A 14,562-nucleotide genomic window follows, 5' to 3' on the forward strand; every position below is an offset into this window, starting at 1 on the left:
CGTCTGGCCATCTGCTCACAAGATGTTTAGAAATGCAAGAAAAGCATGGAGGACTGTCTCCAATATTCACACAAATTCTATCGTTTTGGTTTGCAATATGTTAATTATAGTGCCTTTCTCCAAGCATTGTTTCTGTTAATATTTCTTTAATATTGTAAGTTTCATTGAAAGGCAAACAGTATTTCAAATGCTTTAGATATTTAAAAGGCTCCTCAATATTCATTGTATTTTATAAATTATAAGCTCAAGTTATGAGAATCTTAAACCAGTGTTTTACATACTAAACCTTTTTAAGAGGGATTTTATTTTATTTTTTTAAAAGATTTTATTTATTTATTCATGAGAGACACAGAGAGAGAGAGAGAGAGACAGAGAGACAGAGAGACAGACAGGCAGAGACAGATAGGCATAGGGAGAAGCAGGCTCCATGCAGGAAGCCTGACGTGGGACTCAATCCCAGGTCTCCAGGATCAGGCCCTAGGCTGAAGGCGGCACCAAACAACTGAGCCACCCAGGCTGCCCCTAAGAGGGATTTTATATATATATATATATATATATATATATATATATATATACATACACACACACACACACACACACACACACAATATATATATACACACACATATATGTTTATTTGTTTAGATACCAGAACTACCCTGTGAGGAGCAGAAACTGTCACATACATCTTATGGAAAAGACAAAAAAATAAAATAATACTTCCAAAGATAGTATCGAGATCCCATTAAATCCTGCTACTTCCAAATCTATCCTATATATTTGCCTCCAGTGCAAAGGTCATATAAAATACCATAACCAGCACCTAGCACCCTTCTCTACACTTCCTTATTCTACAAGGCATATTCGGAGAATGTATTCCCTACAGGTTAAATAGTGTTTCTCAATTAGGGGGAATTAGTGGTATCATTTGGCACATTTTTGGTTGTCACAGTTGGGTGTAGAGAGGAGGACAGTGCTACTGGTAGCTATTGTTAGGGTGGCTAGGAATGCGCTAGATATCCTACAATGCACAGGACAGGAACCCTCACCCCTCTTCTAACAAAGCTCCAAAATGAAATATTGTGAATAAAATTAATGCCTTACATCAATAAGCTCGTAGTCATTTTTGGCATGTAAGTGTCTCAGTAGATACCAACGTGCAGTTGATACTATAGACTTGGGATACCCAGGCTGATATACCACTCTTTCCAAAAGTCGCCGGGTCTCTCTGAAAAAGATACTTATGTTTAATCCAAAGCATCTAAATTAACATAAGATATTTCATATACTAGTCTCACACACATTATCTTTCTCTTTCTTTTGCACACATGGTGCTGATTCCTTCATAAATTTTTTTTTATAGAATAAAGGTAATAAAAAAAAAGAATAAAGGTAATAATAATGGCTAATATTTACTAAGGGTTTACCATGTGTTGGGTACTATACTAAGTGTTTTATACATATGGTCACATTTAATATTTGCAATCTTATAAGGCTGGGTTGCTGTTACTATTCTCATTTTGTAAGTAAGTAAATTAAGGTACATTCCAAATAGAAGTGGGGGGAAAAATCCTATTTTATGAGCACTTCTGAGTACTCTACCTCTAATCTTTTTGGAAAACAAACTGAAAACAAATCCATAAATATCAAAGATGGTCTACACCAGAGTGAAAAGTGTATATCAGGCTTTTTATTTTTAGTGCATGCTTTAAAGGATATGTACAATATGGGAACCTATGTAATAACAGGCTGATTTACAACTGTGTTTTCAGTTTTTCTTTCCTTATTTACTAACATCTATGACTCCAGAGACTTTCGTCCTTACAGAAACAAAACAAATTATGGTTATTTCAAGAAGTACTAAACAGGAGGATCGTGTGAGTAGTTTGAAGCAGAAGCTAAAGAACTTGTCTTAAGGATGCTTCTACATACAAATCACATAGAAAGCACAACGGTTTTTTCTTTGAGTGTCAATTTGGACTGATTCTTGGGGGTGATAAAAATTATGTTAAGTGCTAACAGATTACAAGGATGTGGAGATTAAGGCCCTCTAAGTCACCTACACTGAGATTCAGCAGAAAGAGTTTCATTAAAAAGTATAAATTATAGCCTAAAACATTTATTGGTGAAATCAGCCACACAAAAAAAACTGATCAAAAGTAAATAAATAATAAATAGTGCTGGAATTGCTGATTAGCCATAGGTCTTAATTCCTCCTTCACTTAATTTTGGGATGTTGAGGTGATCTTTGCCACATATTTATATGTATTAAGCTTTATGTCTACAATACCAATCCTGTTCTAGTAACGTATGCTCCTAAATAACTATTTAATTACAGTTGCTCTGTACTACGTGTAATACCCATTAAAGCTAGATATAATGCTCAGAATTTAAAAATATTCTTGCTTGTTTTTTCATCCATAAGATCGTTAAGTAATTTTTTTCAAATTTATTTCTAACTCGGTCCCCACCCTCAAAAAAAAAATCACTAAAATTTTTATATTTTAATCTCCAAAGCTTTGAGTTTTTCTGGATATAAAAACCACATTACTTATAAACATATTTCTGTCTTTTCAATATTCATTACTTTTTTTCATAGCTTAGTACCTTTCAAACTTCAGTCAATCTAGCCTTGAACTTCAGTCTTTTGGATTTTGTTTCTAGAATCCACATTACACTGTTGGTGCATCCTAACACAGTAAACTTCTAAACCCTTCTTCACTTGAAATGCTGTCATGCCCGATCTCTTATATTCTATATCTGTGTAGCAAATTATTTTTTTGTAAAACAAATATAAGACTTTATTTTCTTCTTTATTTAGTTACTAGAAAAGCCTTTCCAAAGTAGTAACAGATATATGAATAACTCTAAATCTTTGTTTCCCAGAGGAACTGAAAATAAAGAAAAAGAAACATTTCCAAGAAAAAGAAAGGGGGGGGGGACAAGAATTCTTCATACCTTGCCCCCATTTTGCGGTTGAATTGTAACAAAGCTTGTAAAAAGACAGCCAATGGACAAAAGCAAAGTTTTAAGGCCTCAGTTGTAGCTTCTTGAACCAAAGATGACCAGTGATCATTGGAATTCTTAGCCTGGAAAAATATAAGACACATATTAAATCGAGGCTTTTGACATGTTTATCTTAAAAGAATGCAATTCAACTCTCATTTATTAAGTGACTACTTTTCCAAGTCACCATGTAAATGCTACAGGAGCCATGATTCTACAAAATGATTATCTGACTCCTGCCCTTAAAAAGCTACAGAACAGGGCAGACTGGAAAAAAAAAAGGGAGAAAAAAAAAAAAAAAGAAAAAAAAGGGAGGTTTCACCCAAATTACCACAAATTTGACAACTATTATTATTATTTATACATTCTCTGAAAAACCATTTATTGTGGAGCTCCTATGTACAAGACAGTGTGGTAAAGCAAGGATGCAAAGATGAACAAAACATGGCCCCTGGCCTAAGGACCTCTTAAATGTACTTTATAGTAATAGCACCAAAGCTGAAAGAATTTCCTAATCAAAGCTTAGTTAAATCAAATAAATAACATTGGGAACAGATTACTATGGCAAAAGCATGAATTAGTTCAGGTCTATTTAGGGCAATTTCTTCTAATCATGTAAAACACAGAATGATAGTTTAACTTTTAATTACAGAAGCAACATGCATATGATAAAAAAAAAAACCCTCAAACACTATCAAAGGATATAAAATGAGAACTTCTTCTCTATCATCCCTTGAAGACCCCCAGTGCTATTCTCCAAAGTAATTGTCATTAAATTTCTTTTTTGTCCATGAACCACAAGCACGTGCACACAAACATTTAGACATATATTCTTAAGAGTATATATCACACATACATATACTCAAATAGAATATCATACACTGTTTGGCAGTTTGCTCCCAGAAGCGCGCACATTAAACATTTATCCTAAAGAGTTTTCCAGACTAGTACTGAAGACTTCTAGATTAATATACCTAACTTTGTATCAAAAAACAGGTATCAAATCAAAAATTACTAGAAGTCCTTCCTACAGAATGTAAAATTAAACTGAGAAAATGACTAAAATGTTAAATTTCTGGTACCTTTGTCACAGATGAGTACCTGGGTTAATTCTAACTTTATCAACAGGAAACAAAAATGTATATGCTGTCATAATTCAACTTTTAAATTGTGATCTTTGTTTTTTTTTTTCCCCCAAACTATGAGAAATAATCTGCTGGAATCTATGGGTTTACATTACTCTTATTTCCATCAAAAACCCAATATAAAATCTATGAGGAGGCCATACGAAAAGGTGATGAAACAACAGAAACTCAACAGAAAGCACTATCATCTTATTTTTTTTTTAATTTTTATTTATTTACGATAGTCACAGAGAGACAGAGAGAGAGAGAGAGTGGCAGAGACACAGGCACATGGAGAAGCAGGCTCCATGCACAGGGAGCCCGATGTGGGAGTCGATCCTGGGTCTCCAGGATCGCGCCCTGGGCCAAAGGCAGGCGCTAAACCGCTGCGCCACCCAGGGATCCCTATCTATCATCTTAAAGAAAAATAAAAGAATCAGTTTTTCATGATCATAATTATAACATGATCTTACCATGCAGACGTTTAAAGCAAGCAGAGCTAGTTTCAACAGACTCGACAGCTTCCCACTCCAACTGCCCTGTTGGGATGCTACTTGTAGACTCTTTCTATAACACATCTCTGCAGCACCCATCATTCCTTGGGACTGATATACGTGTGCCAGCCACTGAGGAACAAAGAGAAAAGAATCAAAAATATTTTAATTTAGTACATAGTCTGTACTAAACAAATTCAATGCACTTTGATGAAGTTAAAATTTTAATTTAATTATTGGTAAATTTGTACCCCAAAAAACTCAAAATTCATAAGTCAAGAAAGGAGTAGCTATCTTGCCCATTCTACCAGCAATAGCTTACTAGCCACACCCCTTGAAAGTCTTAAAGAGTCTTCCAAGATGGCAAGTTAGGAACAAAATAAAAATGGAATGTAAAAACAAATATACCATGTAAATACTAATCAAAAAGAAGTTTGTGTAGCTGTATTAACCTCCAACAAAGTAGACTTTAAGACAAGAAATACTAAGAGATAAAGGGAGCTGTTTCATAATTATAAGAATCAATTAACTGGAAGATATAATACTCCTATGTTTGTATTCACTTAATATAGACACAGGATTTATGAAGCAAAAGTTGAGAGAAATGAAAACAAAAAAAACCCCAAATGCAGAATCAAAGTTAGAGGCTTAACACCTATTTCAGCAATGGTAAAAGAAACAGACAAAAAATTCAGTAAGGATATATAAGATTTAAACATAATCAACTTGACTTAAATGACAGATTTAGAAGACAATACTCAGGGCTGTTTAAGATTCTCTCCCTTCCACCGACTCCCCACATTCACTCTTACTCGCATACTCTCTCATAAAACAAAAACAAAAACACCACCAATAAAACAAAACCAAACAAAAAAACAGAAAAAATCCATATGGATCAAAGAAGAAATTACAATGGAAATCAAACATTTTCAAATGAATGACAGTGAAAACACTACATAAAATCTTAGAGGATGCACATATTGGACAAAGAGGGAAAATCTAGAAGTTTCTATTTCAAGAAGCTAAGGGGGAAAAAATCTAAATCTAAAGAAAGTAAAAATAACATACAGAAGAAATCAATGACATGTAAAGAAAGTATAATGAAGAAAATCAAAACAAAAAGCAGGTTCTTTGGGCAGCCCGGGTGGCTCAGCGGTTTAGCGCCACCTTCAGCCCAAGGCGTGATCCTGGAGACCCGGGATACAGTTCTGCGTCAGGCTTCCTGCATGGAGCCTGCTTCTCCCTCTGCCTGTGTCTCTGCCTCTGTGTGTGTGTGTCTCTCATGAATAAATAAATAAAATCTTCAAAAAAAAAAAAAAAAAAAGCTGGTTCTTTGAAAAGTTAATAAAACTGCTTATTATCAAGAAAAAATTTAGAAAACACAAATTACCAATATAAGAATGAAAAAGGGAAAAGCAAAGATTTTCCAAACATTACAAAGAAGGTATCACGAACAACTTTATGCTGATAAATCTGAAATTAAGATGTGAATAAACTCCCCTGTAGTTCAACAAATGTTAAAGAAACAGGAAATCTTAATAGTCCTATGTCCTAAGAAATTTTACCAGTAATAAAGAAAAGAACACCTTTTCCATATAGAACATTCTTGGCCTAAATGGCTTCAATGGTGAATTCTTCTAAACGTTAAAGAAATAAATGTCACTCTCACACAAACTCTATCAGAAAATAAAGAAAAGGAGAATTAACAACATAGATACCAAAACCTAGCACAGACCTGATGAGAATGAAAAATTACAAGCCATTTTCTCTCATGAATAAAGGTGTTAAAAATTGTTTAAAAAATCATTAACAAAGTGACGTCAGCAATATATATAAAAAGGATAATATACATCATAACCAAGTAGGATTTCTTCTAAGAATGCAAGGTTAGTGTAGCATCTGAAAATCAATGCTGTCCACCACATTAACAGAATAATTAAAAAAGAGCCATTCTAATAGATGTCCCCCCAAAAGATCTGTTGAAACTGAACATCCATTCATGATAGAAAACAAATTTCTTTTGCCAATATAGAAGAATACCTCCTTTATCTGATATATATATATATATCTTCAAAAAACCTACAGCAAACATATTTAATTATGAAATAGTAAATGCTTTCTACATCAGCTTGAGAATAAAATAAGAACATCCACTTATCTACCACTACTTCTATTTAACATTGTATTCAAGGTTCTAAACAGTGCAATATGGCAAGAAAAAAAGTCAATATAGAAATACTGGAAGGAAAACGTAAAACTTTATTATTCAGAAATGACAGAATTGTGTATACAAAAAACCTAAAATCATTTTGAAAAAAAATAAGTGAATTCAGCAAGGTTGCTGGGGGTCAACATATAAATATCAACTACATCTCTAAGTGTATGGAGCTAACATAGAAGAAAAAAAATATCATTTGTAATAAAACAAAAAATATCAACTATCTACAAATAAACACAAAAATATAAAAGACCTCTACAATGCAAATTGTATAACATTGCTGAGAGAAATTTAAAACTTAAATAATTTGAGGAAAATACATTTATAGAGAAACTCAGTAATATTACTTTATCAATTCTCCCTAAATAAAATTACAGATTCAAGCAATTCCAATCAAGATCCTAGCAGGGCTTTTGTTTGTGGGGGAAGGAGGCAGGGTAATTGACAATTTATGTAACTGCAAAAAATCTAAAATGACTTCAGATACTTGAAGAACAAAAAAAGCCACAAGTCTTAATACTACCTCCACACATCAAAACTAATTATAAAGCTATAGGCAAAAATAAACGGATAACGGAAAAGAAGAGGGGAGCCCTATAAGACCCACAGATACCGTCATCCAATTTATAACGAAAGCATCACTACAGTTCAATGGGGACAGAATGATCTTTTCAAGGAATGATGCTGGGACAAATGTGATACACATAAGAAAGGAAGGAACCTTGATCTGCAACATTAACAAAAATTAATCCTGGATGGATCATATACCTAACCTGTGAAAGGTAAAACAAACATTTCTAAAGGAAAACAGAAAAGTATCTTCAAGAGCTTAAAGTAAGCAGAGCGCTCTTAAATAGAACATTTCTTTCTTTTTTTTTAAATAGAACATTTCAATAAAGCATTTATCATTAAAAAATGGTAAGTTAGACTTCATTAAAATTAAGAACTATACATCAAAAAATATTAACAGAGTACAAAGCCAAAGTACAACATGATAAAATATGTGCAATACAAATACTCAAAATATGCTTCAATCCAGAAAATATAACGAATAACAAAAATCAATTTAAAAAACAGCCCACGAAAAATAAAAGACACTTTATACAGAGGATATCCCAAGGTTCAATAAGAATATGAAATGTGGCTCAACATCATTAGTTAGGAAAATTCAAGTTAAAACTACCACAGAATACTATCACCTACCTATCTACTGAAAAGGAAAATATTAACCACATCTAGCAATATTAGCAAATGGAATGCTCAGAATTTGCTGGTGGGAACATCAAATGGATAACCATTTTAGAAGACTGTTTGATATTTGGCTTATTTCCAGGTTTTAGCTATCATGGGTAATGCTGCTATGTCCGTCCTTACATATGTTTTCCGGTGGGTGATAAGGGATATGTATGTTTACTGTAGTAGATCGTGTCAAACAATCTTCTAAGATGAAATTTTAAAACTATGACTTCATGAAACAACTAAATGAATCCCACACACATGACACTGAATCAAAGTAACCAGATGCAAAAGAATAGTCTGTTTAAGTGATGTTCAAAAACAGATGTAAGTCAGAAGTCAGAATAGTGGTTTTCTCTTTTATTTGAAATAGGGGGAAATCAAAAGAGGCATGAGGAGGCAACTAGTTTACTGAAAATGCTCCAAATCTTGGGATAGGTGGCAGCTAAAAAGGTATATACATAAATTAAAAATGTAACGAGTGGTACTTTTAAGATTTTTATACTTTATCCTTTGTGAATTATATCTTAACAGAAACGAAAACAGATGCTCTCTCTTAAGACTCTATAATTTATAATTAAAATATATAATTTATATAATTCCTTTATAATTTATCTTTTATAATTCCTTTATAATTTATCTTTTAATTTTTCCCTTTTAGTTTGACAAGGTATTTTTCTTCTTGATGAAGAATATGAAATCATGAGTCTCCATTTGACCTTAAATTATCTTAACTCTCATATGGCAAACTTTAAGACAGGGGAAAAAAGCACCATCTTTCTTCAATGATCAGAGTAAAAAGCAGGCTTAGCTTGCATAATCCAACTACTTTATGGCATTAGATAATCTTTTTAAGCAGGAACATCAAAAAGTTGTTATAATGAAAGATCAAAATGAAGAACAAATTATAGTAAAATAAGCTTCTATAAAATCAGCATCAAAAAGCCCCTTTAATACTCTCTCTGGAGCATAGAAGAAACTACAGTAAACTGAATACAGTAATTACATGTTTTTTTGTGTTTCAACATCAATAAGAATAAAGTACATATGATCATTATGTATTTGACATTACAGATAACCAGAGTCAGCTAAAAGGACATTCTGCTGATTCAAGCATTCGTAACTATTTCAAAAAGCACTAAATACCCATTAAAATCCTGGATATGGGTTACCTATATGGTAGCTAAAGAAAAACCACATAAATCCTCTCTAAAAGTAGAGTTAACACCATTATGACAAAATGTTTGAAACACTCCTTTAGTTCTCTTACATCAACCCCATGTAAAAGACAGTATTTTCAACACTATTTTAAATTGAGGGAATTCACAATCAACAATTTAAAAAGCTCTGAAGCAGTAGAGCAGCAGATTCTAAATTAGTATTAAACTTCCTTAGTTTCCCTAATCACAATACAACATACTTTAAATTTTGAAAATGAAAGCTATATGGTAAGTTTAAAGGTAAGACATAAAATGGAGCATACCCCCTTGCCTTCCTCTAGTATCACTAAGTATTCTAAATCAGGACTCACATAGGGAAACAGAGAAATTACCTGCCAAGCTGGAACAGAAGTTGAGTTGGACATGACTGTTTTCTGCAGCTCTTCAAGTACAGCATCTGGGAGAGGTTTCTGCGACTCCAGGAGTGGTTTACACTGAACTTGTCTCAAAAGCAAGATAACAGCTGGCTGATCAGGGTTACTTTTTAAATTCTAAAAATTAAACCCCAAATAGAAATATTTCAAATAGATTCTTGAATATTAAGTGGCAATTAAGGTATTCTTCATGTTAGAAGAAAAATGTGAATTTAACCTTTTCTTATTAAAAAATAAAGAACTGCAAAAGTAAAATAAATAAAACAATGAACATCTTGAGAATATCAAACTCCACACTTAAAATTGATAATACTATTATTATAGTTTATAAGACATTTATTTTAGACTTCGTTTGTCTCTTTGACTTGTATTATTCCCAGGTGATATCCTGAAAAACTTAAGTTCTGAATGTAAATAGGTGAATTAAACAAATAAAATCAACTGTGAAGACTAACACTATTCCTTATTGGAAGAAACTATGTAAGAGCTATAGTTTTTTTTCCTTTTTCAACCTCTTCACAAAGATATTCATTGGGATGTCCTTCTCTAGACACAGACTTCCTAAACACTGTAAGAGAAAAGACCCTCTTGCCCATTTCCCTAAACCATTATTTATAAACAAACCCCACACACCTATAGAATTACATATATGCATATGTATGTCCTTCCATACACACACACACATTTAGGAAATATATATACACACACACATATACACATATTTGGAAGAAGTTTAAGAAAGTTCTCTAAACAAGTCTTCCACTGTTGTTTTAAACATTTCTTTCTTAATTGCTTGTCCCTTGATAACATACTTCTCTATTGTTTATTAAATCGTAGTCTTAAATGTGATTACTTTCTTCTAAGAGGTTGGAACAAAGAAATGACAAGAAAAGAATCATAAAAGCATCCCTTATTCTGTTAGAGACAGCACACCAACTGTCAGTTGCTTACTAAACACTCAGAGTAATACTAATCTGTCCTGAATTTAGATGGAATTTCTTAAATAATAGAGAAAATTACTCTGCTCTTCAGAGAATTCAAACACTAAAGGGATCTTCAAAGATCCATTCTTCCTTCTCTATGAAATCCATCTTTAAAAAAAAAATTCTAGAAAGAAAATTCAATCTCCTTGGTAAGCTTTTACGAGAAAAGATGCTTTCAGAAAAAGTTATGTTTAAAACTCTCATTATCCATTAAATTATTTCTGATTACGTTTATGAAACTGATTCATTCAATATATATTTATTGAGCCCCTACTAGGTGTTAGGCAAGGCGCTAAGGATTGACATACAGAACCTAAAATCCAGGTACGTAAAAGGTGTCTACTGAGTAGCTCTAGTCACCCCATTTACATCTCACTGTCTATGTGGTTCAGAGCTTTGGAAAATACAGGGATGTTGGTAAATATAGCATTCTGAAGGCAGTAACCAGAACTCAAAGGAAAATACGGCCTCTATAATGGTAACCCCCCACACACAAAGAACTATTAAATCCTTGAGTTCTAGAGTCAGACAAATGTGAGTTCAAATGGTAACACTATCATTTTCTAGCTGGGAACTGTTATGCAAATTACTCTCTCTAAGCCTTAGTTTATTCATTTATAAAAAGAGGATAATAGTAAATATTTATGTCATATATTCTTGGGAAGTTCAAATACAAACTGCTAAATGTACTGACTGGCTTATAGGAAGTAATAAATGTTGGGTGGTGTCATTATTATCATCATCACTATCCTCGCCACTACCACCATATGCCCTTTAAATAACGTGCATTCTATTTTTAAAGTTATTTTCCAAGTAGGATAAGAATCATCCATAAAACTCAATGCTCAATTATATAATAATACCTTTGTGCAGAGGGCTTCAGCTTCAGATATTCTTCCTGTGTCTATCAGACCAGTGACAGCTTGGGAGAGAGACCACTTTTCAAGAGACTGGTTGTAATCTTTAAGGAATTCTTTGTCTTTAACTGTTAACAAAAATGTCAAGGTTACTTTCTTCTGCAACTTATAAAGCATTCTCAGAGGAGTAGTTAGTTGCTAAGAAGTATTACAATTTGACTTATCATGCATACACAATTTTTAAAGATTACCCATACTACAGGAATACCATAGACTATCCTAACTAATATGTGCCAGGTTTCTGAAAAGTTTCATGGTAGGAAATTTGTGGTCAAATAACTTAAAACTTTATAGACTCATGATTTACTTTAAAAAATCACTTTATCTACACTAATGCTAAAAATATCTCATTGAAAAAATATGTACCACAATATAACTAACATATGACAAATTACACATACCCACATATTCAAACTCTACGCTCAGAAGACTTTTGACATAAGCATACATCTATGAACCGTCACTACCATCAAGATAATGAACATATTCATCATCATAAAGAGGTTCTTCCTATCTCTCTGTAATCACTTCTGTCTTCAACCTACCTCTCCTCTTACTGTCTGACCCCAGGCAACCATAAATTATTTTCAGACGTAATGGATGAGTTTGCATTTTCTAAAGTTTCACATAAATGGAATCATGAAGTATAGATTACTTGTCTGGCACAACTATAAACATGGTAAAATACGTTTCCAGATGTAAAGTGACTTTGCATTCCTAGGATAAGCCCCACTTGATTATGATGTATTGTTATCTTTTTTATGTGTTGTTGGGTTTGAATTGCTACAGTTTGTTAGGAATTTCTGCATTTGTAGTTCCACAGTGTTCTTGTTAAAGTCTTGCCTGCTTTTGGTGACAGGGTAATGTTGGCCTTGTAAAAGAAGAGTTACACCAACTTTTCTATTTTCTGGAAGGGTTTATATAGAACTGGCATTATTTCTTAAATATTTGGTAGAATTCATCAATGAAGCATCTGGTCCTGGAGTTTTCTTTGTGGGTAGATTTTTAACTATAAATTCAGTGTCTTTAATAGATACAAAGCTTTTCAGTTTATTTATTTGTTAAATGAGCTTCGTGTCTTTTAAGGAATTTGTCATCTTCATCCAAATTGCCAAATTTAATGGTGTAAACTTGTTCATAAAGTCTTCTTATTAGCCTTTAAATAGCTATAATGACATTTCATTCCTGACACTGATACTGGTTTTGTTGGGTTTTTTCCCCTGATGTCTGGCTAAAGGCTTATCAATTCTATTGATCTTCTCAAAGAACTAGTTTTCACTTCTGTTGATCTTCTGTTTTCTCTTTCACTGATGCTATTTATTCTTTTCTTCTGCTTACTTTGAGTTTAATTTCCTCTTCCTTTTTCTAGTTCTTTTTTTTTTTTTTTATTTATTTATTTATTTATTTATTTATTTATTTATTTATTTATTTATGATAGTCACAGAGAGAGAGAGAGAGAGGCAGAGACACAGGCAGAGGGAGAAGCAGGCTCCATGCACCGGGAGCCTGATGTGGGATTCGATCCCGGGTCTCCAGGATCGCGCCCTGGGCCAAAGGCAGGCGCCAAACCGCTGCGCCACCCAGGGATCCCTCTTTTTCTAGTTCTTAAGGAGAAGCTGAGATCATTTATTTGAAGGCTTTCTTATTTTCTAACGTAGATATTTGAGGCTAGAAATTTCCCTGTAAGCAGTGCTTTAATAGCACTGTAGAACTTTGAAATATTTTTTCCTCTTCATTCAGTTCAAAATATTATCTAACTTCCCTTATGGTTTATTCTTTGAACTGGTTTATTTGTTATTTAGTTTCTAAAATTTGAAAATATTCCAAATATTTTCAAAAAATTTTTCAAAAAAAATATTTTCAAAAAGAAAAATATTTTTCTGCTACTGGTTTTTAACTTAATTCCATTGTATTAAGACAAAATGCTTTATACATGATTTGAAGTCTTTTCAATTTATTTAAAACTTTTTATGGCCCATGAGGTATGTGCGTAGATTTTCTGTGTGCACTTGACAATGCTGTTGTCAGAAATATTCCATAAATGCCAACGAGGTCAATTCAGTCGATAGTGTTGTTCAAGTCTTTTTATATCTTTACTGATTTTTTTGTTCAATTGTTTTGTCAATTATCAAAAGAAAAGTACTGAATCTCTAACTATATAATTGTGGATTTTCCTAATCCTCCTTTCAGTTCGGTAAGTTTTTGCATCATACATTTTTCCACAAGTTTCTTTTATCCCACAAATTCTATGTGAAATACAAGGCAGGTTTTCTGTATTTTGAAGCTCTGTTACTCCGTGCTTAAATGCTTAGCACTGTTATGTCCTCTCAACGAATTGACTCCATTATGAAATGACCTCCCTTATTATTGGCAATATCCTTTGCTCTGAAATCCAATTTGTCTGAAATTAGTATTGTCATTCCAACTGTCTTTTGATTAGTATTGGCATGGTATATCTTTCTCCATCTTTTTACTTTTTAGGCTATTTTTGTCTTCAGAGTTAAATAAAAATTTCTATCTCATCTGTGTTTCAAGCAGTAAATAGTTGTTTTCTATTTGTTTTATTTAAGTCTTTGTTCCCTTTTCCTCTTCTTTGAATTATTTTTTAATCTCCTTTTATCTACTTTGGTGGCTTATTACCTTTAACACTACTTAATACTTACTTTCAATTTTAAAATATTCACCTTTAACCTGTCATTGTCTACCTTTAAGTAATATTATATCACTTCACTTACAATATAAAAATTTTACAACAGAATATTTCCATTTCCCCTCCTGTTCTTTGTGCTATTGTGGTAGGGTGCTCTTTAAACAGTCAATTACAGTTTAAAGAGATTTCTAGTGTGTCATCTGTGGATCTGTTTCTATTGACTGATTAATCTCATTATGTGTGGTATTTTTCTACCTCTCTGCATGCCTATTAAGTTTTAACTAGATACCAGACAGACATTGTGAATTCTATCTTGCTGAATATTTCTATATTCCTATAA

General features: G+C 32.7%; 1 protein-coding gene across 3 annotated transcripts in view; it reads right to left on the reverse strand.

Moving 5' to 3' along the window:
* SKIC3 (SKI3 subunit of superkiller complex) overlaps positions 1 to 14,562 on the reverse strand; it is a 79,074-nt gene that overhangs the window by 5,081 nt on the left and 59,431 nt on the right. For all 3 annotated transcript variants that reach the window (XM_055312832.1, XM_055312831.1, XM_055312833.1), the window contains 5 exons: positions 11,519 to 11,640; positions 9,631 to 9,789; positions 4,604 to 4,756; positions 2,959 to 3,089; positions 1,105 to 1,228 (listed from right to left, as the gene is read on the reverse strand). In XM_055312832.1, coding sequence (XP_055168807.1) covers positions 1,105 to 1,228; positions 2,959 to 3,089; positions 4,604 to 4,756; positions 9,631 to 9,789; positions 11,519 to 11,640 — 689 coding nt within the window. The remainder of the gene's footprint in view (positions 1 to 1,104; positions 1,229 to 2,958; positions 3,090 to 4,603; positions 4,757 to 9,630; positions 9,790 to 11,518; positions 11,641 to 14,562) is intronic.

The sequence above is a fragment of the Nyctereutes procyonoides genome, unplaced genomic scaffold (assembly GCF_905146905.1).
Source record: "Nyctereutes procyonoides isolate TBG_1078 unplaced genomic scaffold, NYPRO_anot_genome, whole genome shotgun sequence".
In the NCBI taxonomy this organism is placed as follows: Eukaryota; Metazoa; Chordata; class Mammalia; order Carnivora; family Canidae; genus Nyctereutes; species Nyctereutes procyonoides.